General features: G+C 49.0%; 1 protein-coding gene across 1 annotated transcript; it reads right to left on the reverse strand.

Moving 5' to 3' along the window:
* Window positions 1–218: 218 nt before the first annotated feature.
* Slc43a1 (solute carrier family 43 member 1) lies at window positions 219–24,536 on the reverse strand. Its single transcript, XM_027422668.2, has 15 exons — window positions 24,421–24,536; window positions 23,164–23,330; window positions 14,608–14,785; window positions 14,457–14,512; window positions 14,249–14,325; window positions 11,625–11,717; window positions 9,987–10,120; window positions 8,855–9,033; window positions 7,488–7,634; window positions 7,339–7,374; window positions 7,005–7,158; window positions 4,103–4,244; window positions 3,812–3,885; window positions 2,092–2,215; window positions 219–772 (listed from the first exon to the last, which is right to left on the reverse strand). Exons 1-15 carry the CDS (start codon window positions 24,534–24,536, stop codon window positions 626–628), a joined length of 1,824 nt encoding a protein of 607 aa, XP_027278469.1. The 3' UTR covers window positions 219–625.
* Window positions 24,537–25,539: the final 1,003 nt, after the last annotated feature.

The following is a 25,539-nucleotide window of genomic DNA, read 5'->3' on the forward strand; positions in this document are numbered from 1 at the left end:
CCCAGCCAAGCCTGGTGAGACAGAGGGATGGAGATATGGGAAAACAATATCCACTCCCTCCAGTCACAGACACACAGCAGCCAAACTTTCACTTCCCTTTTTATTTCCTCTAAGACCTGTAAGAAACAGCACCAGGGAGGGAACCCGCCCTCCAGCCCCCACACCCAATCACGGAGACAGCCAGCACCTCAGTCCCTCCCGTAGGAAAGGTTGCCATATGCATGTGCACAGGATGGATGCGTGCACACTCTGCAGCCAGAATCTTGGGATAGTCTGCTCACTGATCCCTGGAGTCTTCAGAAGGCCGTGCCACAGAGGCTCCTAGGGCAAGTGTGGAGAAAGGGCAGCCCACACTCTGGTTTCCTCCAGTCCAAGATGGCCCAATACCACTGGAATAGGCGCTGTCTTCGGTTAATAGACAGCTTGCTTTGGAGAATATTTTTAAAGTCTGTTTTTTGTTTTGTTTCCCTTTTTGCAAGTCCCTACAAAAATAGAACTCTTAGTATTTATAAATCCACGGCCCCTTGGCTCCATGCACACGACGCGGGTAGAAAGCCCCTGAGGCTTTCCCTCTGCTTTAGCAAGCCTTGGTTGCCTGACCTACGAGTCCCTCGGCCTCAGGAGTCTATGTGGCCACCTTGGAATCATTGAGCACCTTCTGTGGGCCTGGAAAATTGGTAGCATACTCTCTCAGGAGACGAGACCGGTAGTAGAAGAGGTAGGAAGGTAGCAGAAATCCCAGGAAGGAGAGAATCAGGAGGCCCAGGTTCACCTTCGGAGCATGGAAAGAGAAGCAAAGGAAGTCAAATTAGGACGAGCAGAATGCATCCTCTTCAGGGGCTTGCCTGAGACTCCCACCATAGAGGACAGGGCAGTCATCTGTACTCCAGGTCCAGGACCAGAAGAAATACGGTCAGACCCAGCAGACGCGGTGACTCTCTCACCAGCATCTCAGATGGTCAGCAACCTGGTAAAGGGGCTGAGATGAGAACACTGAAGTCCAGGAAGTGACAGTCAGGCCCCACAATGCAGCACTCTCCGGAGTGGAGGGACCTATGCCTCTGAAGCCTGGCTCGTGCCAGCCAATAGGACCCCTCTAGAGTGTCAAAGAAGAGGCTGTTTGGCTTGGTCAAAGGAACCAGAATGGATATTTAGCCAGCCTGGAACGCAGATGATTTGCCATGCCCGGGACTGAGACCTTCACAAGCTCCCTTGGATCACATCCTACTCCATGACTCATGTGTGACTTGGAGCAAAGAATCTCATCTGAGTACCTCCTTCACAGGTCTACTGTGGCAAAGAATAAGTGAAGGGGAAAAAAAAAAAGCCAGCATGCTTGGCACAGCAACTGCTCAGCAAGCCAAGAGGAGGGTAATTTGTCACGGTTCTCTCAGAAGGAGGGTCCACGGCTTGAGTGCCCCACAAGCTGAAATCAATGTCAGGGAAGTGGATGAGAGTTCTACAACGATGCCTGCATCAAGTCAATGAGAATGGTACGAGAGGTACTGAATGCTGTCCTAAGGATTATGACCAGGCGGGTACACAGCTTACCGGGGACCTTATCAAAACAAATACATCAGTGGAAAAAGCTCTTTAGAGTTCGAATCCCCCAAATCTATATAAATGTTGGGTGGGAGTGGTGGTTCACCTGTTATTCCAGTTCCATGGAGAAAACTGGTTAACTAAACTATCTACATATTAAGCTCTGAGTTCAGCTAAGAGACCCTGCCTCACTGAATAAGGTGCAAAGCAATTAAGGAATACTCCCAATGTCGATCTTGGGCTTCCGCATACATGTACATACACACACTTAAGTCTGAGTATACTCATACATACTTACCACACACATGATAAAGTTTTCAAAAATAAAATAGAATCAAAGCAGACCCCTGGAACCCGATCAAGAGAGGCTGATCTGTGGCTGGGAAGTGTGTGCTTTTAATTCTCTGGGAAGGGTTCTGATGAGCACACAGCCAGACATTAGGGATCTCCATGGCACCTCTTGGCTGAGAGAGGTTCTAGCACATACCAGCCCTTTCCCCTTCCCCAGTAGGAAGCATCCCCTGAGTCCCATGTTAAACCAGCTCTCACCCAGAAGGGGTCTCCATGCAGAGGTCCCACCATGGCCATGAAGAGCAGCTGCTGCAGCAGAGCAAACACGGCACTGATGAGGGACTGAAGGCCTGTCAATGTCCCAAAATGATTGGAAGGGAACCTATCCAGAGGGACATCCAAGAGTCAGAGGCAAGACCCCCTCCAGCCCAGCACCCATCCTGCTCCCTCCCCTACACTACTTGGCCAGGAAGAATGTTCCTTGAGGAATTCAAGCTCTGCATGTACCCTTTGGTCCCTGCCCTCAGGGGTATATATGCCACTTCAGCACCAGCAAGCGGAGTTCAGTCACCTGCTGACTGTGCGGTCATTGTAAGTAGCTCTACCCCTCTGTGTCCCACTTAATCCACTGATAGTAGGGACAGGACAAGCCTCATTGGGCTACTCATGTTATTCTTTCCACAGATGTTTACTGAGCTCCTCCCATGGGCAGACACTGTTCTAAGTGCTGGAGAAAAAGCAATGAACCCAATAGATATCTTGTAGCGGTGGTATAAGCAAGATAAATGCATAGCGTGTTAATGCTAAGAGCTAAGGAGAAAAGCTAAATAGACAAGTGGAGAACTGCAGGGGGGAAGGGGGCAGGGGCTCACAAATGCAGATGAGGTGGCCAGAGGCAGCCATGCCAAAAAGACAGCTAGATATGCCCCCTGGAGAAGCTGAGAAGGTAAAACTGTAAACCTTGCAGGTGCCTGGAGGAAGAGTGTCCCAGTAACACCAGCAAGTGCAAAGGCCCTCAGGAAGGGACATACTTAGGGTTTGTTTGCTTACACGTTGGCTCTTGAGGCTGAAGCAGAGTGACAGGGCAGACAGGGAAAGGAAAAGGAAAAGGTAAAGAGGCTCTAGAGAACTTTGGCCCTACTCTGGAGCAAGAGGAGATGGCATACCACGTGTGATGTCAAGAGTGGTAGCTCCTAACTAGTGAGCCAGACCATGTTAAAGGGAGAGTGAGGAGGCGGCGGTGGTGGAGCATGCCTTTAGTCCCAGGACTCGGGAGGCAGAGGCAGGCGGATCTCTGAGTTCATGGCCAGTCTGGTCTACAGACCAAACTTCAGGACAACCAAGGTTACACAGAGAAACCCTGTCTCAAAAAACAAAAACAAACCAACAGGAGAGCGGAGGAGGCACCAGCTAGAGGTGGTGCAGATATGCAAAGATCCATGCTTGAGACGACAGTGGGCTAGTCCAGGTTTGGAAACCAGATGCGGGGTGTATGAAAAGTGGAGTCAAAAGGATTGCAGATACCCTGGATGTGAGTGTTCAGTGAGAATACAAAGGCAACTGCGAGGCATTGGTTGGCACAGTGCAGAAGGAGAGGGGCTGCCCTCTGCCAAGACTGCTACAAGAAGGTGTAGCCAAACACCCACCCAGAACCTTCCAGGGAAGGGGCACTGTGTGATGGGATCCTTGCAGAGAAATCTACAGTGCCTTGCAGTTGGAATGAGGAGAGAGAAGGGAACCAGGATTGTTCACTGGGACACTTAAGAAACCTCTACAAGACAGGCTTGAGGAGGGAGACCTCAACTCAGGCCCAGAACCAAAAAGTTCATCAGACCAGGACTTCCCATTTTCTTTGGGAAAGACATCATAACTTTGGCATTTCTGTGAATAGGGGGTGGGCTTTCTATAATCGCCCTGTCTAAGAATCCTTAACTATTCAGGCAAAGCCCCAGAATGCAACATAGTCCATGTGACTCACACTGCAGCGTAGAGACCTCCACAGGCCGAGTGGAAGAAACCACGAACTATGGTGTGCAGGACAAAGGCCATCAACTGAAACCCAAGAGAGAGAGAGAGAATGGGGTCAGAAGGTCAAGTACATGGGACTTGCTGGGTCATCTACACGGTTCTACCCTGACCAAACCCCCACCAACATAATCTACTAGGCACGCCTCCCGGAGAACCCAGGAAACAAACCTGGAACAGAGGCACCAGCAGAGCATTCCCAGGGGAGAAGGTTTAGAAATAGATGAGGGAGGAAAGCAGGTACCTGCAGGTGTAGGTTACTGATGAGGCAAGTGATGCCAAAACCCACAAGCAGAATGTTGGTCAGGGTGAAGGCATTGATGGCATTGGTGAGCTTTTGGATCTTTCGGTAGCGTGGTCTGGTGAACTTCGTGGTAGTCCCATCCCTGAAAAGAACAGTTAGTCACTGGCCACTGCCTGGAACTCCTGGAAGCTCCTTGGTACCAACCTGGCCTCAACCCCTGCTGATGCGCCTGCAGTTGAAAGCAACAAAGGCAGAAAACCATTTCTCACCTGGCAGGCGGGCAGTGTTGGTGGCTCATGCTTTTTTTTTTTTTTTTTTTTTTTTTTTTTTTTTTTGGTTTTTCGAGACAGGGTTTCTCTGTGGCTTTGGAGGCTGTCCTGGAACTAGCTCTTGTAGACCAGGCTAGTCTCGAACTCACAGAGATCCACCTGCTTCTGCCTCCCGAGTGCTGAGATTAAAGGCATGCGCCACCACTGCCCGGCGGTGGCTCATGCCTTTAATCCCAGCACACGGGAGAAAAAGACATGTGGATCTCTGTGAGTTCGAGACCAGCATTGGTCTACAAGAGCTAATTCCAGGACAGCCTCCAAAACCAGAGAAACCCTTTCTAGAAAAACAAACAAGAGAGACAGAGACAGAGAGAGAGAGAGAGAGAGAGAAAGAGAGACAGAGAGAGACAGAGAGAGAGAAAAAACAATTTCTCTGTCTAGTGAGATGACTTAGTCAGTGAAGTGCTTGCCTTGCAAACATAAGAATCTGAGTTCTAATCCCTAAATGCCCTTTTTAAAAAAAATCTAGGTATTGCTAAGAATCGCAGTGCACACTTTAATCCTGGCACTCAGGAGGCAGAAGCAGGTGGAGCTCTGTGATTTCAAGGCCCGCCTGATCTCTATAATGAGTGCTAGACTGTGTCTAGAAAATACATCTGGACACAGTGGTATATACCTGTAAACTCAGTGCTGGGTGGGTGGAAACAGGTGAGTCCCTGAGTCTCACAAGCCTGACAGTGTAGCCTGCTGGGCAAGCTACAGGTCAAAGAGAGAACCTATCTCAAAAACGAAACCCAGCATGGACAGCATCTGAGGAACAACAGCCGAGGTTGTCCTCTGGCCTCTACCAGCACATATATGTCCATGCATGCACATATGAATACCAGCATGGACAGCACCTGAGGAACATGCATGCACATACCCCTCACCTGAAGAAAAGGAAAGCCATTTCTCCATAAGTATGGGTCCCTTCCTAACTAGACAAGAATCAACTTGAGGGGCACCTAAGGGGTAAATCTACAGGCCTACACGTAGAATGCAGACTGTCTAGAAGCCCAGGAATTGGCAGGGCAAGTGTCCCAAGCATGTCCCATACACACTGAGGTCAGATCACAGATGAGAAGGCAGGTGGAAAGGAATTCCTCATACCAACTGCCCCACCAGCCTGAACAAAAGCAGGTGTCACTCTGGGCAGCTTGGCATGACTGCCCAGAAATCTCCCCCTTTTTGACATGACCAAGAGCTCTGGGGCCAGCTCAGGAAAAAGGACAGTAGGCTGGGATGAGCTCAGGCTATGTGTTTACCACATCAAGAACAGAAGGTAAAGAGAGAATGCTGGAGTCCGGGAAACAAAGGAAAACCACTGGGTCCATCTTTAGATGCCTCTTCTCCTAGCCCCCTTCTCCCACATTCTCAGGGCAAAAAAAAAAGTCCAGGAGTCCTGAGTTCAAGATCCAATTTCAGTCTTCAGCCAGCAAGATACCCATGATAGGGGCTGGAGAGATGGCTCAGCGGTTAAGAGCACTGACTGTTCTTCCAGAGGTCCTGAGTTCAATTCCCAGCAACCACATGGTGGCTCACAACCACCTTGAATGAGATCTGGTGCCTCTGCTGGCATGCAGGCAGAAGACTGCATACATAATAAATAAATAAAATCTTAAAAAAAAAAAAGATACCCACGATAACCCAGGCCTTCTACTATACCACACATAGTGTGACCACACACTATGACATAAGTGATAGCAGTCACTACTAAGACTGTATTATAAAAGACACAAGAGCTTCATCTCCTCCCGCTCTCAGAACTCTTTCCATCAGGAAGCCATCTGCCGTATCAAAAGTAGCCCTGATATAGGCCACACTGGCAGGCTCTGAAGTCCATGCTAGTCATACAATCAAACCTAGAAGCAGTCCCCCTAACCCAGGCAACACTTCAGATGGCACAGCTATGGCAGGAAAATAGAACACAGCCTTATGAGAAACCCCAGGTCAGATCCATCCAGCTAAGGCATTCCCAGACTCCCTACCCTCAGCAGCTGTGTGGAATAGTCAACATTTGTCGTTTAGAGACAAGACAATGCATTCCACAGCAATAGAGATCTAATAAGCCAATCCTCTCTTTTCCTAGACTTTGTTTTAAAATTGTCTCACTGTGTAGCCAAAGTAGGTGAAGTACAACGATGTAGCCCAAGCTGGCCTCAAACTCACAACAATCTTCTGCCTTAGCCTCCTGTTTGGATGGCAGGCATAAGTCTCCAAGCTCAGACAAGCTGAGGAGTGTATACTTTATGACACTGGTTCGGGAGCCTGGTGTATGGTCTCGGGCTGGTTTTTTAGTGGTACAACCCAGGTCTCAGCTTCTTCATCTGTCAAGGGAGAGCCATCATAAGCTCACCTGCTAGAGATGCTGTGGACACAAATTGATGCAAAGTGCCTAGCACACACCCAGCTGTCAACTATAGGTCTTTTTATGCCAAACAGGCCATGCCTCCTCTAGCCTGTTTCCCTCTCTGTAAAACAGGGAAGTGGTTTCTCAAGGCCCCTTAGAGAACAAAGTGAGATGCTATATGCGCAGACATGGAGGAAATGAAAACTGTTGTCTGGGCTCCTGTTAGCGCCAGCCTGTGGGTCACCTGGTATCTCCAAAGGAAGCACTCTCACTCAGGGCGCCCTCAGTTGGGTCATCCACACAGTCCTTGATACGCCAGTCCATGATGTAGCCAATGAGGGGGGAGGTGAGAAGACACAGCAGCTGCATGACTCCAAAGATGGAGGAGTAGAATTCAACTGGGCAGGAACAGAAGTGGGGTCAGGATGCCAGCAGCTCAGTGGACACAGCCACCCACCCCCAGCAGAGGAAGACAATGCTCAAACAGCCTCCTTCTGACCCAATGAGAATGAGTTCCATCCAAGGAATGGGACATGGCATCGTGAGTACGGGCCGGGGCCCTGCCTTTATGTCCCTACCTGTCTCTTCCACCTTTTGTCTCTGCTCACTCTTCTCTGTGGATACAGAAGAGACATGGTGAAAGGATGCCGAGTCAGATGACCCTCGGGTCCCATCCCATCCCTCACCACCCCCCACCTCCCTCCACAGGGTTTCCAAGCCGCCTCACCATGCTGCCGGCCACCAGTCACAAGGAACTCCAGTATCTTGTTCATGGCAGCCATGTAGAACATGACCCGCAGTTGGGTCATGCCCATGGTGAGGAGGCTCCACAGGAAGATGGGAGAGAAGAGGCTCTTGCGAAAGGGGACAGATTCTGGGGAGACACAGGGTGGAGGTCAAGCCCCAAGGCCTTCTACTTCCCGCTTATATGGGTCTGGTGGGGTTAAGAAACTGGCTGTGTGACTCTAGAGAGGGACGTGTCTCTTCGGGGGCAAAAGGTTCAGGTGCATTACCCTCCAAGAGCCTGCCAAGCTCTGTGACAGCCTCCATAGGACACTGTCAGGTGACCTCTAAATGCTTTCCGTGTTCCTGTGTTAGCAACATCTATGAAGCAGTTGCCATGAGCCACATACTTGACAAGCTTTATTTTACCAAATCAATTTTTTTGTTTTGTTTTGTTTTTGTGTCTTTTCAAGACAGGGTTACTCTGTATAGCTTTGTAGACCAGGCTGGCATCGAACTCTCACAGAGATCCAACTGCCTCTGCCTCCTGAGTGCTGGGATTAAAGGCGTGCACCTTGCCAAATCAAATTTTGCAGCAACCCCTCTCCCCTCTTTGAGACAGGCTTTCTCACATTTTACAGGTAAGGAAACTGTTAGATGGCTTGCCTGAGCTCACAGGGCTGAAATAGCAGGAGGACCTGGCTCAGGCTCCTACTCTTAACCATCCTCCTATAAGGATGAGCAGTGAGGATAATTAATCTTATGACTGGACCCATTTTGTGCCATATGAAGAGCTTGTTTTGGCCATTGAGTCATCCAGCCCTCATAACTAACCTCCTTGTTGGGTGACCGTGTAAGAGATGAGCAAGGCGAGGGTGAGGACCAATGATAATGTCACACAATGGAAAACAGGACTCAAACTCACACCTTCCTACTCCAAAGCCTGTGCTCCATTCCCAATCATGTAACTGAGTCCCAGAGGGAGCTAAGGTACATCTGGAACTGAACTCCAGGTTGGTGCATCTCCTCCTATGGCCAGCAGAGGGTGTAAGTATGCCAGACATTGGAAGGCACAGCCTGCAAGCTCTCTGACTTGGCTGTGCAGGAATCAACAGGCTGGGAGATTGATTACAGGAGAGTGGGGAGCAAAGAATCAGCTGCTTCACAGGTCAGGAGAGTTGCCCTGTGCTGGAAGCTCCTCCTGCCCTCACCCAGAGGATCCAGCAGGGTATCCCTGAATCTGAATTTCCCAGATCTCACTGAGCTTTGGTTTCCGCATCCACAACATCCACAGAGGGTGTTATGAAGACCAGGGAGGGATGAGAATGCACCCTACCCACTCCCCAGGCTAGAACCTGACCAGACACTCACTTTCACGGTGTTTTTCTGAAGTACCAGAGATATCCTGGGATGAAATAAAGGTATCAGCCCCCTCCTCCAGGCTGGGGGCCTTTTGACTCAGCCGCTGGCCCACGATGGTTACATGGGTGTAGAAGCGGTCACCTGTGATCTTGTGGTCCAAGGCTAACCCAATGAATTTGATCTTCTTCCTGCCAACAGTCAGACCAGAGCATATGAGAACTAGCTGTGCAGAGCCCAACTTCAACCTCTAGGCACCATCCCAGCCTGTCCAAGGGTACTGAGCAATCCTTTATCTAGCACTGACATACCTAGTAATAAGCTCCAATTGCTGCCCCATCTCTCTCTCTCAGAGCCTGGCTTAGGCACCCCCTAATACATATACCCAGTAAATGAAGGGTAGTTAAGTGTTTTTCTCTTGGCCTATTTTCATGGAGGAGGTGGCATAACAACTTCAAACACTGGCTCAGCCAGGTCCCATCCAAACTTCACCTCTTTTCGATGCTAGAACCTTTAGCAAGTCAGTTTTTCATTAGTAGAGTTAATAACAACATCTACAGCATCATACAGCCACTTGGGAGTAAGTACAGTGCATGGCATACAGTAGGTACTCAATTAATGTCAGCTATGTGACTATTACCTTTTATGTTCTAGGTTTTTCAGCACTGCCTCCTGTTGCTCAGTAACCGAAAAGGGGTTGGAAAAGGCTAGCATGCAGGTTGCCACCCACTAAAAGCAGTATGCTAACCTGGCAGCTTGGCAGCTTATTGTTTGGTTCCCCTGTGACATTTAGCACTATTTCAGGGGTGGTGTGGAGTCTCCAACTCTGACCTTCTCCTCCAAAGCCAGAGAAAATATTACCATTAATAATAAAGCACATGATGATTACCTACTATGTGCCAGCGCTACTAGTTTAAAAAAAACACCTGTGAGCAGGTGGCTTAGGTGAAAAAGCTGATCTGGGAAGTCTGAAGCCATTTGCAAAACTGAATTCCAAATCCAGCTCTAAGGTCAAAGCTGATTCTGTCAATGACATCATTGACAGAACCCTGGCCTCAACCCTCTACTGCAGGGGGCGGGGGGGGGCAGGAGGCAGGGGGCAGGGGTCCGCTTCACACTCCAACCTCCTCTCCCAGCCACTCACGTGTAATCAACTTCCTCAGGGGCAGGAAAGGCTTCTGCAGGCCAGTTGAGAGCACAGTTCAGAAAGATAAGACAGGCCAGGCCAGACCAAGTGAACATGATGACCATGAAGGATACTCCAGCATCGTAGATCAGCTGTTGGGGAAGGATAGGCCATGGAGGAAGCCAGCTTGCTCAGGCCCCACAAAGGCAGAACCCTTGGAGGACTGGGGCCTCTGAGGTCTCTTCCATCCCATTCCTTATACCCAGTTTGCAGGTGGAGAAAACAAAGCCAGAAATTAAAAGTCAGACCCAGAAAGCCTGCCGCTCCATCCCTTCCTTTACCCAAGCTCCACGAAAAGAGTGTGGAGTCATTCTTCCAAAGCACTGAAGGTGCCTGCCACTCTCTCAACATGCCTAGAAAACCTCAACTGCTACCTTGGAAAGGAATGCCAATTTTTGCCCATGACTCCTTAAAAATGCTTATTTTTTACACAAAAGATGTTTCATATCATATGCACATGGAAATTAATGCTCTAGGTTTAGCTGTCCCATTTCCTCACTAGAGGCAAATCCAACCTGAGAAGCCTTATCTCACAGCTCCCAAGTACACACAGGTGCACCTGCTGCCGGGAGGTGGGGTAAGCCGGCAAGTTTCTAGCCCCAGAACAAAGAGGTTGACTGGATCTAGTGCAAGCATGACAGCTCCTCTGATAAGAGAACTGTCACCAGCTGTCCTCCCTGACAACCTCCTACTGAGAGCTCTGGTCACTGTGAAGAGAAACATCCACTCTTCTAGGAACTTAGGCCTTGGGCTCTTCCTTCTGGGGCCAAGACAAAGCTTCAATAGACGGCACCCTTTTTAAGCATGTAGAGGTCACATAGGATTCCTCAAGCTTACCCACTCCAAGCTCCTTTAGAGAAGGCAAACAAAAACTTGCACAAAACTAACAAAGTAACTCCTCAAGTCAACTCTGAAGAACAATGGCAGGACTAGTGGAAACAGTGCTTGGATTATTCCATGGAGAAGAAGCAGAGTCCTCCAGCTGGCCCCAAGCTTAAAGCTCAGGCCTGCGGTTCCCCAGGCCCACCAGGCTGGCCTGACTAGGATCCACTCTGGCATAGACTTGCTTTGTGAACTTACACCAAGTTACTCAGCCTCTCTGGCAGGGAGATACAGCCCAAACATCTGGCCATCTGACTTTAAAAGCACCACTCACCCTACCCTGTCCAGTGTCAGGGCAAAAAGACAGCCCAGGGGACTAGGGAAACAGTAGGTAGGTAAAGCTTGGACCCCCAGCAGAGTGTAGCAGCACACATCTGCAACCCAGTGTGGACTAGGTGTGGAAACACACAGATCCCATTGGGCTTACTGGCTGGCTAGTCTAGCTGAAACCGTAAACACTTTGTTCAGTGAGAAATTCTGTCCTAAGAAATAAGCCAGAGAGCAAGAGAAGACCCCATATCAACCTCTAGCTGCCACATGCACAAGCATGGGTGAATCTAACTATAACACACACACACACACACACACACACACACACACGCACGCACGCACGCACGCACGCACGCACGCACGCACGCACGCACGCACGCACGCACATGCGGGCGCTCACACACAGTGAAAAAAGACAACCTAGCCCTACCAAAGGATCCATACCTTGATCCCAGGGAACGTGATGGCAGAAGACGCATAGGAACCAATCATGAGGGCCATGAAAGTGGAGCGCAAGTTCCCGAACATGTTGGGCAGCTGAGGGAGAAGAGCAACTCTTGTGAGCTGGTAATACGCTCCCCTCTCTTAGCGCTCTATAAGAAAGCTCAAAGGCTCCAGCCTGGTGTTTCTCAAAGTGAAATCCAGGTGACCCACAGAAAAGTCCCATGGGAAGGTGCACACTGGGGAGTGCATCCATTGTGACCCCTCTAACATACTTCCAATGTATCTGGACACCTTAAAGGGTTCCAGAAATATCCCTGAAGAGAAATTTTAACTTTGACTCATCCCAGGATGGCCCGAGGGGTTTTGATCATGGAGCCCCTTTATTCAGTGACACCTCTGGATAACCCCCTGAACAGGTGTTAAGAAATCCTGATCTAGGGGCAGGAGAGCTCACTAAGGTTCAATTCTCAGCACCCACACGGTTGCTCACGACCGTCTATAATTTCAGTTCCAGGGGATCTGAACGCCTCTTCTGGCCTCTACGGGGCACCAGGTATGCACTTGATGCCCTGACATACATGAAGTCAAAGCATACATGTGACATAAATAAATTTAAAAGAATTTTAAAAAGAAACACGATGCAGTCCAACTCATGTCTAAAACAGAAAACTGAAGCTGTGAAGGAAAGAAGGGCCCTCAAGTTCACAGCCTTAAAGACCTCCTCCCTGTTCTGGCCCCTTCACGGCTGTGTCTGTGGATGACACTGTAACACAAAGGTGACCTGTAATCCTCTCGTGGAGCCCAAATACCACAGCCCACAGGTTCTGCCTAACCAGGATAAATTATGGAAAGACCAGGAAGGTAAGGGTGATTCAGAGTAGTTCTGATGTCCAAACAGGCCCAGAATACCCACCAGCAATGAATTAACGATGGTCATATGTTCGGCTCACTAACAGTGTGCCTGGCCCTCAGAGAAAGAGAAGGCTAAGTAAACCCTCTGTGTATCTATTCCTTAATCCCACTGTCCTCCAGGGCTAGGAGATAACATAGCTGGATAGGACCTTAAATGACATACGAAGACCATAAGAATAGAGGCTCAGTCAAGGGACCTCAAAGAGGGATGAGAAGTAAAGTATTTAAACGGAGAAGAGAGCTGTCCTTGAACCCCAAGGGAATACAGTTAGGCGAGGCCAAGCATACTCCCATTAGAACAGAGGTTTCACTAGCGCCCTCCTCTATCTGCCATGCACCCTGACAAGGACACCAGGGAAAGATTCCAGGACTTAGATCCCTGTCCCTGAAGGGTTAAAAAAGGTTCTGTCTCAGCATAGCACTGCGGGAGCTGACCATAGGATCGCCCAGGAGGTAGCATAATGGCCATAGTTAGCGCCTACTGGCGGTCTGAAACAGCAAAAGGTCAGGGGCAGAGCTAACAAGTGGTGGGGCGGGGCGGGGCAGGCGCCAGGCCGTATCATTGGCTGGAGATGAGGCGATGACCGCAGAAGAGCCCAGACTGGCTGGCCCTCCAATCCCCTCCACTACCCAGGGCAGGGTCCAGGTCAAGCCTCCTGCTCCAGCCCCAGAAGAGATTTAGAGACCTGAGCCAATTTGCACAGCGGGAAGGGGTTGCTGTGCAGAGGGGTGGATCGGAAGGGATCAGCTTCCTTAAAAGTTGTGAAATGTCCCCAGCTGCAGTGAAAGGCAGCTGCTGGGATGAGAAACTCGGCCAAAACATCCAGTTTGGCCACATCAGAGATAAACAACCAGAAATGGTCCAACGGGAACTTTCCCTTCCCACCCCCACCCTGCTAAACTTTTAACCCGAATACCCACAGACATACATAACCATATACACTAAAACAAACCCACACGGATAGGTAATAGGTTGAGTCACAAGGAAAGGTTAGTTTTGTGGGTCAAAAATAGTTAACTATCGGTTAATTCACACGGGTACATCTTCACAAACGCATTTTCCACTCAAGTCCTTTCACACACACACCCCTCTAATGTGGCAAAAGGTCCACGTGGCTGAGCTGCTCCATCACCCTCAGGACCACTTCACCCAGTTAAGTTTTCTCCCCAGTAGTTATGGCTGCTGACATGATTTATGAGTTTGCTTGCTTATTGGGTCTTCTGTTCCACCCCTGCCTAGTGCCCATATGGAAGCTTCTGGGAGATGAGGACATAGTCCTGTTTGTACTGTAGGCTCCGCGCAGGAACAGAGCAGGCTCAGTACACACACAAAGTCTCACCCACGCACAGCTCTATGCCTACCGTTAGCTCCCACCTGCACAGTTTCACACTCAGGCCCTTGTTCTCGACTACTCATCATCCTCTCGTCCGAGTCTACCGTTATTTTTATTTATGTATATGAGTGTAGCTGTGTGTGCCATGTGTGCGGTCCCCTTGAAGGCCAGAAGAGGGAGTCAGTTTCTCTGGTGCTCGAGTTAGAGGCAGTTGTGAACTGTAGGACTTGAGGCCTGGCAACCAAACTCTGGTCCTCTGGAAGAACAGCAAATGCTCTTAACTCCTGAGCCACCTCTCCAGCCCCAGGTTCACTCACGTCTAACCCCACCCACTCCCAGGTGTCTGGATGTCTGCCAGGACATGTCCATCATACTCACAGTAAGTGAGGTAAACGTGAGGCAGATGCCAGCAAACCCATTCAAGGACAGTGCCAGGAATATCAATGGAGACAGAACTGGGAAGAGAGAGAAGAGGGCAGATGAGGGTATTTGTGGAGCCATAAGAGTCCACAGGCAGGAGCCGGGGTCAAAGTCCGCCTTCATCCCACCCATTCTAGAGAAGGCTCATGAGGGCAGACCAGGTCACCTTTAGTGTCCCGAGAGGCCAAAGCCATGAGAGTGCAGGACGCAGCAAAGCAGGCACTGTAAGGACACAGAAAAGGGGAATAATTTGTTAGCCTCTCCTTCCCCCGATCATCTTCCTGGCCCTGAATCTCCCCACAATCCAGCCACCTCACCTGCCCACCAAGCGCAGGGGCCGGGGCCCAAAGCGATCCATGAGAATCCCCAGAGGCAGTGTGGTAGCACTCAGCAGGAAGGAGCCAATGGTGAAACCCAGGTTGAGCATCTTGTCCTGCTGGTCACAGCTTGGCCACTGGTGCTGTTCTTCTTGGGTGGTATTGGTCCTGTTCTCAGCTGAGGAGGGAATGGGAGGGCTCAGCACATACAACAGAAACAGGAAAACAGCCTGGCAGTAGTCCTGCCTTCCAATTCAGGCTTCTGATTTGAACCAACCAGGTGTTCCTGGAGGTCATGTAGAGCCCTATATGCTCTGTCTGAGGTGGGAAAGAGCTCAAGAGTGATAGCAGTTAGCATTTGGCCCTGAGAAAGTCACACATATTCTCAATCGGAGGCTTTAGCTAGCTCAGTTGACAAAACAGACATCAAAGTATGTACCAAGTTATAACAGTCACCAGAGAGTACTGGGGGGGGGCACTCCAAATCAAGAAGCAAAATCAGTGGCTGGTTCTTTAATGTATGCAACAAGAATGTACGGAAAAAGTAGAAGAAGCCGAAATAAATGACATTCTGATTATAACAGCTAGTACTGTTTAGCATTTAACTATATTCCAGGCACTGCTTGGCACAGACCCTGTAAGCCACATCAAGCCCCCAAGAGTCCATTAATAAAACATCCCACACCCCACACAATGACACCAAAGTGCTCCCTTCCAGGCCCCTTCAGCTGTGAACTTGGGGAGATTGGACAAGCCAAAGCAAAGGGCCCGTAAAGGGGACAGAGGGTGACTTTACTTAACTCTGTGCACCGAGCCATGAGGTGGCTGCCTCTAAATTGCTTCTGGGTAGTGCTGCCAGGGGAAAACAGGGCATTACCTAGGAGCCAGGCCAATCAGGGTCTCCATTACCTCCCCAACCTGACTAGCTATGGAGTCATGGCCAGGGAAACTCCCTCAGTCTGTGCCTTGGGCCCCTTGCCTATTAACAAGGGCTGAGAGTGAGCAGCCGCAGCTGGAGACAGTGAAGAGAGTTCTGCACAGTTCCTGGCCCAGGAGACAGGGCTGAGGCACATTCCAGAGCTCTTGAAATAGCTGGCAGTGGGGCTGAGCACAGCCCCACAGGATCGCACCCTAAGAGTGGAAGCTGTGCAAAGGCTCATGATAGTCACAAACGGATGGGAATTTAAAGAGGGAAGTGGGCTGTTTGTAGTGAGTGACCCAGAGATGGAATCCCAGCCCTTAGAAGGTTGACACAGGAGGATTGCCTTGCAGTCAGCCTGAGCTACACAGTGAGTTCCAGACCAGCCTAAGCTATGTGTGAGATTCTGCAGAATCATTAACTAAAAATACAAAAGTGGTGAGTTCTGCAAAGAGAACAGAGGAATATGGTTGTGCCTGGGTACTGGGAAAGAGGGTGGCCCCTTGACCCTGACTTCAAGTAACCTCAAGCTGCCAAAGGACCTACAGGTAGCACAAGGTAATGAGATCTGTGTATCAACATAAAAAGAACATAAAGATCTGTCAGATTATAAGAGCAGGCCACCAGAAAAGGAAGTGCCCTGGGCAGTACCAACTATAATGGGAGGCTAGGGAAAGGGCTAAGGCACCTGGAGGAAGCACCTAGGGAGTTAGACCATTCAGCCTTTGAGGGTCACAATAACCCTGCTATCTTTATGACCACCATCCATGTCTCCTCTGGGTTTGTTTGCCCAAGTTGGTTTATTCTACACCTGATTACTGGACATTTGCTGTACACCAACCACCATTGTGTTGGAAGAGTGGTTTTTTTGTTTTTGTTTTGGTTTGGTTTGATTTGGTTTTTCAAGACAGGGTTTCTCTGTGGCTTTTTGGAGGATGCCCTGGAACTAGTTCTTGTAGACCAGGCTGGTCTCGAACTCACAGAGATCCGCCAGCCTCTGCTTCTCAGTGCTGGGATTAAAGGCGTGTGCCACCACCACTCAGCTTGGAGCAGTGAGTTTTAAGAAAGAAACAGAAGGACAAGTCAGACCAAAGGCCACAAATAGGTGACCACCATTGAGTCTCTTTCTACCCTGTTTTGCTAGACTGCCAGTAACTTGAGTTGAGTGCCATGTTAAATAAAAATCCAGATTTCTAGTTCATTGGAAATTTGGTACCTCAGCTAGACAAGGTATATGCAGCCATAGTCCCAGCTACTCAGGAGGCTGAGACAAGATTGCTTGAGCAGAGGAGTTCAGGGCCACCCTGCACAACATAGTAAAAAGAGAGGGAGGGAGAGAGAGAGAGAGAGAGAGAGAGAGAGAGAGAGAGAGAGAGAGAGGAGGAAGAGGAGGAAGAGGAAGAAGAGGAAAAAGAGGAGGAGGAGGATAAGGGGAAATAAAGCCAGAAAAACCTAGTTGTGCTGGCCTCTTTTGTCAGGGCTGTCCCTGAGCGGCCTATGTCTATCTCACAGGTCCCAGATGCTAGCTATCTCACACCTGCCCTGCTTGCCTCATATATTATCATCCTCCGGCCCTGGCCCTGTAGCCCCGAGTTAGACATCGTCCCTGCCCTTAAGTCTTTCATAATCAATGACAAGTTCTCTCTCAAATAATTCCACTAGCCTGCAGAAAAAAACAAAAACAAAAACAAAAAAAAACTTTGTGCCAAGTTGATACAAGCAAAATCTCACTTCATCTATACAATAACCCTAAAAAGTTAATACAGTGGCCTCCGTGGCAGATAAGGCTCCCAGAAGCCAAAGCACTCAGCCACCCAGGAGCCTACAGTTGCCTCCAATTCAAACTCTAAAGAATTTCCAGAGCCAGTACAGATTCGCCACACCACTCATCCTAGCTGTCCCACAGGCCTGCTTGGAAACTTTCCCAAGTATCTGCTAATACCAGGGAATATTTGTACTCTGCTACAGGATCTAGCGCAGCAGACTGCTAATGGTCACTCAAAGCCCACTAATATGTAAGTTCTTCTAGTTTAATCAATCAACTTCTTGTGAGTTCAATATGAGCTAGCTCCTGAAGCCTGATCTCTCTGAGTGACTGGTTAAAGAACTTGCATCCAAGAGAGTCATAGCAGAATAACTTTTTGGCATCCAACTGCCCACTTTCACAGATGGATGATACATAGGAGGAGAAAGAGAAGGCACTCAGTGAGTGAGGCTGCTTGGTTGACAATCAAAGGAAAGCAGGTGACCACCACTACAGCCCAGCCCTTGTTTGCTCCTCATTAGCTGGGTGACCTAGGTACATCACAGTTGGCCGTACACACGACGTGGACATTCAAAGTACATTGACAAAGTACGTGGACATTAGGTAGTACACGGAGTAACTTCTGAGGTTCCAGTTATTAGCTATTTGTGCATTAGAAACATGCATGAATATATGTATTTGTTAGAAAAATGTATATGTGTCTATGTACATACAACATCAAACCCAAGGCTACATCACACTTTAAATAACAGTAACTATGGCACACAGAAATGATAAAATTCCAAAGGCGGCTTATAAATAAATGGTCATGTCTGTGAAGCCCTGGGACATGGGACCATGGTTGAACATACACCTGTAGTCAAATCCTGGCCTCACTAGCTATGCTGCTGAAATTCTCTGAGGCCTTGTCCCACCTTTGAAATGGAGACAGTAACCTGAAACACCTGGATCTGAGGATGGGCTGAGTACCAGATATGCAGAGCAAATTTCAAATGATTCAGTTTTCTTTGTTTCCTACTCCTTGCTTCCTCATGACGTCTTCCTGATGGTGACATAGCATACCAACAAAATACTAAGGACTAAGTTCTAGCTGGAAAAGTCTTGTCTATGTCTCTGGAAATGTAATGTTGGAGCCAAGTCCTCTGATCCATCAGAGATAAGAAGTTAAAAGACAGCCAGGCAGTGGTGGCGCACACCTTTAATCCCAGCACTTGTGAGGCACAGCCAGGCAGATCTCAGTGAGTTCAAGACCAGCCTGGTCTACAAAGTCCCAGACAGCCAGGACCATCCCACAGAGAAGCCCTGTCTCAAAAAACAAACAAAAAAAAAAAACGAAATTTAAAGACAGGCCTGATGCTAAATGGAATAAAAGGCGTGGTCCCCTCAGAGTGAGACCCCACCCAGCTAGTCCTGCAGCCTGTGAAGGGAAAAGGCCTGAGGGATTAGTGCCTAAAAAAACACCAAGGAGTCAAAGCTGAAAGCAAATGTAATTTAAGGAGGGGGGCAGGTTCCAGCCCCAGCAGGCAGCAGAACTTGGCAGCTTCAAGCTTCAAGAAGGATACCAGTTAAGGGATTCGGGAATATTTCTCCTTAGTTAAGGAAAGCCATTGAGACAAGGCATGTGACAGGAAGAATCCCTCCATGGAGGCCCAGAGAGACCATTTTGTGAAGCTGTGAAAGTAAAGCCTGGTTGCATTGGAGACCCCAAGATGTTGGGAAATGCCAGAGCTACGGGATGTCTGCCAAGGAGAGCTGCTAATAGGGAGTGGAACCAACCCAAGAGAGAGAAGTGTGATGCAGTCAACAAAGTTGGAAGAAGCGGGAGATCTGAAGAGCCCTTTGATAACTGACATGAAGTTACAGGGTTTGCAGTTTGCCCTGCTGGGTTTCAGTCTTGCTTTGGTCCAGTATTTCCTCACCATGCCCCTTTCCTCTTTTTTGGAATGGTAATATACACTCTGGACCATTATACGTTAAAGGACGTAATCTGCTTTTTGATTTTACTGGGGTTACAGTTAAGAGATTGCCTTAAGTCAAAAAAGACTAAGTATTGAGACTTCTACAGACCATGGGGACTTTTGAAGTTGGACTGAATGCATTTTGCATTACGATGTAGTGCTTTGAATGAGAATGGTATTTGAAGGTTTGGTTCCCAGTTGGTAGAACTGCTTCGGAAGGATTAGGAGGTGGGCCACTTGGGGTGGGCTTTGAGGCTGCAAAAGCCCATGCCATACCCAGTGTGACTCTATCTGCCTCCTGCTTGTGGATCAGATGTGAACCTCAGCTACTGCTCCAGTGCCATGCCTGTCTGCTGCCATGCTCCCCGCCATGACGGCCATGGAGTCACCCTCTTAAGCTATAAGCAAGACCCCAATTAAATGCTTCCTTTTATAAGTTGCCTTGGTTATGGTGTCTCTTCACAACAATAGAACAGTAACTAAGACAGCTGGCTTCTTTCAGAGCAACCCTCAGCTATGGGGTGGTTGAGACACGCAGTCTATTCTCATGAGGCTCTGTAAGGAAGTTTGATGGTCAGAACAGAAGTGAGTCCTCATTCTGTGCCCTCCTCAGACACCTCCAGGTATTGAGGATGGAGCCCACAGCTTCGCACTTGTTAGGGAAACACTGTGGCTTTCAGCAACAGCCTTTTTGTCCTCCTTACCAGCTGGGTGACCTTAGGTGCATTGCTTAGCATCTCCTCATTGCAGGTTTCTCTCCCTCCAAAATGAGGGTATAACAATACTTGTGTCACAGATTTATAATGAGATCTAAAGACCTAACAAACAGCAAGTATTTCACGATTGTTAGCATTGTTTTGTTATTTTGTTAGTGTGTCATGAACTGAGATGGCCCTGACTAGATTTTGAGTAACCATTCCCTATTAGGTCCCACCCCAGAGTATATACATCAGGGGGGAAAGGTCGCCAAAACAGACAGTATGACCAAGGAACCCCAAAGCCTGTACTAATGTCAACCTCAGTAATGAGCTTCGAATTTGCTGAGTTCTTCAACTGTTCGTTAAACAGCGTCATTTGCGTCTCATATTGTTCTGCAGTTTACCACTAGTGATCACAAACAGCCAGGCTCAACCACACACCCCAGTTTCAAGCAACTCAAAATATCAATTCAGTACCTCGTAAGATCAAGGATCTAAATGTAAGAGCCAAAAACCACAAAACTAAGAAAACACAGGTGCAATTGTTTGTGACCTTAAATTTAGCCAACTGTTTCTTAATGATGGAGTTCCAGAATAAAATAAAATAGGCAAATAGGATTTTATCAAAATTAAAAAAGGATACACATGGAAAAATGCTTAAAGAAAAAAAACTATATAAAGTTCTTATTATAGAGTATAAAGAACTCTTGCTTCAATAATGAAAAGACAGACTTAGGAGTATAGATCAGTGGTAGACTGTATATATGTTTAGCACGCGTAAGGCCCAGGATCCAATCCTTAAATAAACAAGCAAATAACACAACTTAGAAATGGAAGATGTAACTGAATAGATGTTATTCCAGAGAACATGCCAATAAAATCACACGAAAAAACATTCAACCTCAGTAGCCATTAGGGAAATGCAAATTAAAAAGACAACAACCATTGCTGAGGATGTGGAGAAATTGGAACCCCTCATATAGCGCTGGTGAGAATTTAAAATGTGATAGTCATTTTGAAAAAACATAACACAGTAAGCCCACTACAAAATAAATACATAGACATGGGAGTGTTGTCATTAACAACCCAAAGGGTGCAAGTAACCCAGATGCCTATCAACTAAGGAAGAAAATATAGTCAGTGCGTATGATGGAGAGTTAGTCAGCTATGAAAAATAAGGCTTATATGTTGAACAAGGATGAACCTAGAAAACATGCAAAATGAAAGGAACCAGCCACAAAGACAAGAGGTATAGCTGTTATTTGCCATATCCAGCCTTTGACAGAAAACAGACAGACGAGTGATTGCCTAGAGAAAGAACAAGGGGGGCTATGCTGCTAATGGGTAGAGGGTTGATAAAGTAAATGCTCTAAAATTTGCAGGGATGACTATACAATACTAAATACACTAGAACCTATTATAGTGTATGTTTTGGTTTGGGTTTTCAAGACATGGTTTTTCTATGTAGCTCTGGCTGTTCTGGAACTCACTATGTAGACCAAGCCGGCCTTGAACTCAAGGAGATCTGCCTACCTCTGCCTCCCAAGTGCTGGGATTAAAGGCATGCACCACCACCATGTGGCTAATATTATATATTTTAAATGAGGGGTTCATGTATAATCTGAGGCCCTTTGGGGAGTGGTAGATATGTAAATATTGGCTGTTGTGATAAATACTGGAATGCATAAATTTGTCAAACATCACTAAAATGTACAAAGTAAATTAATTTTCAGAAAAGATAACCCTACTACCTCCAGGTGAAGAGAGAAAGAAACCACTGGATGGTCTATAGCAGACATCAAGGCCGCCAGGCAACAAAAGAAAGGTGCTCTCTAGTCTCCAGGGACACCTCAGAGGGATCGAAGTCTTGTGTGGATGGATGTCCTTATGGTCTCTTTCACTTTGTCCTCTCAACCACCCTGGAATGCCTGTCATTCCATCTCAGACCTCTTCCTCAGGGATCTACCCTGACTTCCTAGGCCTGATGCTAACTCCATCATCTCCATTCCCAGCCCTCAGTAACTGGGGCCAAACACATGGGCAGGGCACCATATTTGGGTGCAACCCTTTGCTTCCTTAGAGATAACCTTGGCAGGGGTGTGGCAGCTTCCACAGTATAGCTGGAGCTGCAAATAAGAATAGATATCAAGAACTCCCCACCTCCACCCGCAAGGAAATGGTTTTTTTGTCCTTCCACACTCACAGTATCAGCTATAAGGCAATAGGTTGAGCTGTGGAACCAGGGGACACCAGAAGGACGTTTACATTTGTCAAGTGTTGTTGAGTCTCAAAGCCACCCCACGGACAGATATTACTATTGTCCTTAGGTAATGGATGCTCTATTTGTAGGGAAACTCACTGGTTAAATGAGGAGGAATCTGGGATTCCTTCCTTGCTTGCTCCACAACATGGAGTTGGGAAAGGAGACAGAGGGAGACACCAAAGTGCAACCCACACCACTTCGCTAAGTGCAGCACTCCCCTTTCCAGAAAAATATCCACCATGTCCCAGCCACCAAGTGAGGTGCCCCCCCCCCACACACACACACACAGAGAGAGAGAGAGAGAGAGAGAGAGAGAGAGAGAGAGAGAGAGAGAGAGAGAGATGCAGACAGGTAGGCTTTGCTGTAGTTACTGTTCTCAACGCGTTTAGGATTCCCACTCCACAAGACCAAATTGACACTGAAAACAGAAACCCTCCACCAATATCCATTCTAGAGGAAATGGGGCTGTTAACTTTATGCAAATGGTTATTTGTAAAACTGAAAGGCTAAGAGTGCAGGTCCTTCATATTCATACTCCAGTTTGTGTGTCTCTGCTTGATCTTGTAAGAACTCCCTTGTGTGTTGGTGATGTAGCTCAATGCTTGCTAGCATGCAAAAGTTTAACGCTTATCCAGGTAGGTACAGCACTTCTAAGAATCTACATACTACTCTAGACTGGAGGTTGTCAACGGCAGTCTCAGGACTTGGATTCCCATCAGGACACTGGCATTCAGTGACCACTGAATGCGAGAATCTTGAGAGAGTGGGCACATTAAGTTTGAAGAGGTGAAGAAGTGAGGCTGTCTGATTCCCCTTTGCCCAAGTGTTCCAGTCTTGGGCAGCTCTGCTTTGTCTCCACCTGACCACCTGTCCTTGTTTTCCAACTTCTTACCTCCTCCTTCTACCGTCCCTCGCGGTCCTCACCCCCAACCCCAAACCCTTCTCGGATATACCTGGGCATAGACTGGAATAGAAGCCTTCCTTCTTGAGCATGATCAGCAGGGAGGCCCAGCCCAGGAGCACCGCGGAGAAGAAGAGGTTCTCCAACACAGCGGTGCAAGCCATCCACCAGCGCCTGCCGTACGCCTGCTTCAGCGTGGGGGCCATGGTGGCCGAGACTCTGCAGAGAAACAGAGCGCTGAGAGAAGAAGGGCTTCCTAGTGGCCCTTGAGAAGGGTACTCCATCATGGTGGCCCCCGAGACCCCTGGAGCCAACCCGATATGGAACCCTCATGGAGGTCCCATAGAGCCCGGGGCTGCGGAGCTGGCTCCGCGCGCTCTGGCGGTGCCAGGGACGAACGCGCCACTGGCCCGCAGGGCACTATCAGAAACTAGAAAGGTCGGGTCTGCGAGAAGCAACTTCCTGGCGCGTTGCCGGGCCAGGGCGCACAGAGCCCGCTCCTGGAGCCAAACCCCAAGTTCCCAAAGTCAGCAAGAGGCGGACCGTGCTCTGTAGCCACCGCTGACCCACGGCTCGCCAGCCTCTGGCGCCAGATCGGACTTTCAGAGGCGGGCTGAAGGCGGAAAGGGAAGTCTGGGGCTAGCCCGAGACCCTCTATTCTTGTTACGCCTTTCATTCTACTCCTCCTCTGCAGGGCCCGGGTAGAAAAACTCCTCCCGCTCGCCGCAGCCGGCGCGTCCCTCCGGTCTCCTGGGCCAATCCCAAAGCTGCCACGTGGAGGGAGACCCTGGGCGGGCCCCGTGGCGCCCCCGCGCACCCCTCACTCAGCCGCGCGCCTGGGAACCCGCCAGCCCCCCAGTCCCCGGGAGAGGGCTCGGGCTCCGGCAGGAAGTCCTGTGCCTGCAGACTTTATAAGGACAGCGGCGGAGGATGGGGTGGCTGGCGGGCGGGTGTGTTTACCAAAGGGAACGAAGAAACCGGAGCTCGCCCGGGCCGCGGTCACCACCTCCAACAAGGGAGGCGAGACCCAGGCAAGCGGAGCCGGCACAGACAGGGAAGAGCAAGCAAGAAAGACGAAGGGGAAGGACGCACTAGCTCTTTCTCCAGGGGGTGGCCCATCACCTCATCTGTAAAATGGGGCGTTCGATTCAGTGATCTCCGAGGTCCCTTCTCACAGTGACAATTGTGGCTCTAAACAGAGTGGACTAAAAGAATGGAGGGTTCGGGGAGAGGGAACAATGTGCCCGGGGTCTCTGGTAACGGACCTGCAAGAGTGGCTGGGTAACTTTGAATGGCGCCAGCTGCTCACCTGTCTCCGGCAAACTTGCCTCCCGCCGCCGTTGACACCCGGGGTAACACAGAGCCTCCGCGGTGGTTCCACACTCGGGATCGCCGGAGACCCACGATCCCAATCCCAAATCGCATCCACGCGGGGGTCTTCGGGCGTGCCAGGCCCAGGGGGCCTCGGAGCCCGCTGGTCTCACCTCGTCTGCGCCCTCGAAAGAAGCGGTTGACCTAGGAACCGTCCAGGCGCCACAGATCCCTGAAGCCGGGAAGCCGGCGCATGGACTACACGATCTGTCGAGTTGATAGTTGTATTTACAGGCGTCCAGAGCAGCGCCCCAAGGTGGGGGCGGGGGTTCCCTCCCCTTCCCCTCCCCTTAGGTCGAGTTTCACTCACACGTGACTCGCCTGTTGGTCCCCAGATACACTTCTTACACAGTACGCCCCGGGCGCCTAAATTTCCACTCCCGACCCCCCACCTTCTCTGTTGACCCCCCTGAACTAACGTTTGACAGCACTCTCTGCATCTTTGTTCCAAACAACCAAAGACTTGGCTGGGCTTAGGCTGGATGCTGGAAAGATTTGGATGGGGTTTAGAACTGCGAAATCAAAAAAAAAAAAAAAAAAGAGAGAGTATTGTCTTCTGAAGGGAGAACTCTTTTGGAGTTTATATGCTCCAATTACGTACGAGTCTGCTTTTGAAAACTGCTTAACCTGGGTTGCTTTGGGCAACTTAACCTCTCAGAGCTTTGGTTTCCTTCTCTATTAAGTTTGGACAGCAGTAGAATTTGCCTGCCTGTCAAGAGGAGTTGGAATTAGGATGCAGTTGTAATGCTGGGTACACTTGACGTGGTGAGTATAGTAAATATTAATTGTTGTGGCTATTGTCGTTATTTCACAAGACTCAATCAATGATCATCGGCTTCCTTTTGCTAAATGATTGATTTTGGTAATCCCCAGCTGGTTTCACACCTTCCTGTCTCTGCACCTGTTCTTCCTTCTTGTGGGAGTGATGGATTCACTTCATTTTGGATTCACTCGTCCTTCCAGAATGCTCAAGCTTCACCTTTGTTTGGAAGCTACCCTACCTTGCCTCAAGTTCTTCACCTGTAACACAGGGAAGGTATTCAGTACTTATCTGGAC

Source organism: Cricetulus griseus, chromosome 6, assembly GCF_003668045.3.
Source record: "Cricetulus griseus strain 17A/GY chromosome 6, alternate assembly CriGri-PICRH-1.0, whole genome shotgun sequence".
NCBI classification, from domain to species: domain Eukaryota; kingdom Metazoa; phylum Chordata; class Mammalia; order Rodentia; family Cricetidae; genus Cricetulus; species Cricetulus griseus.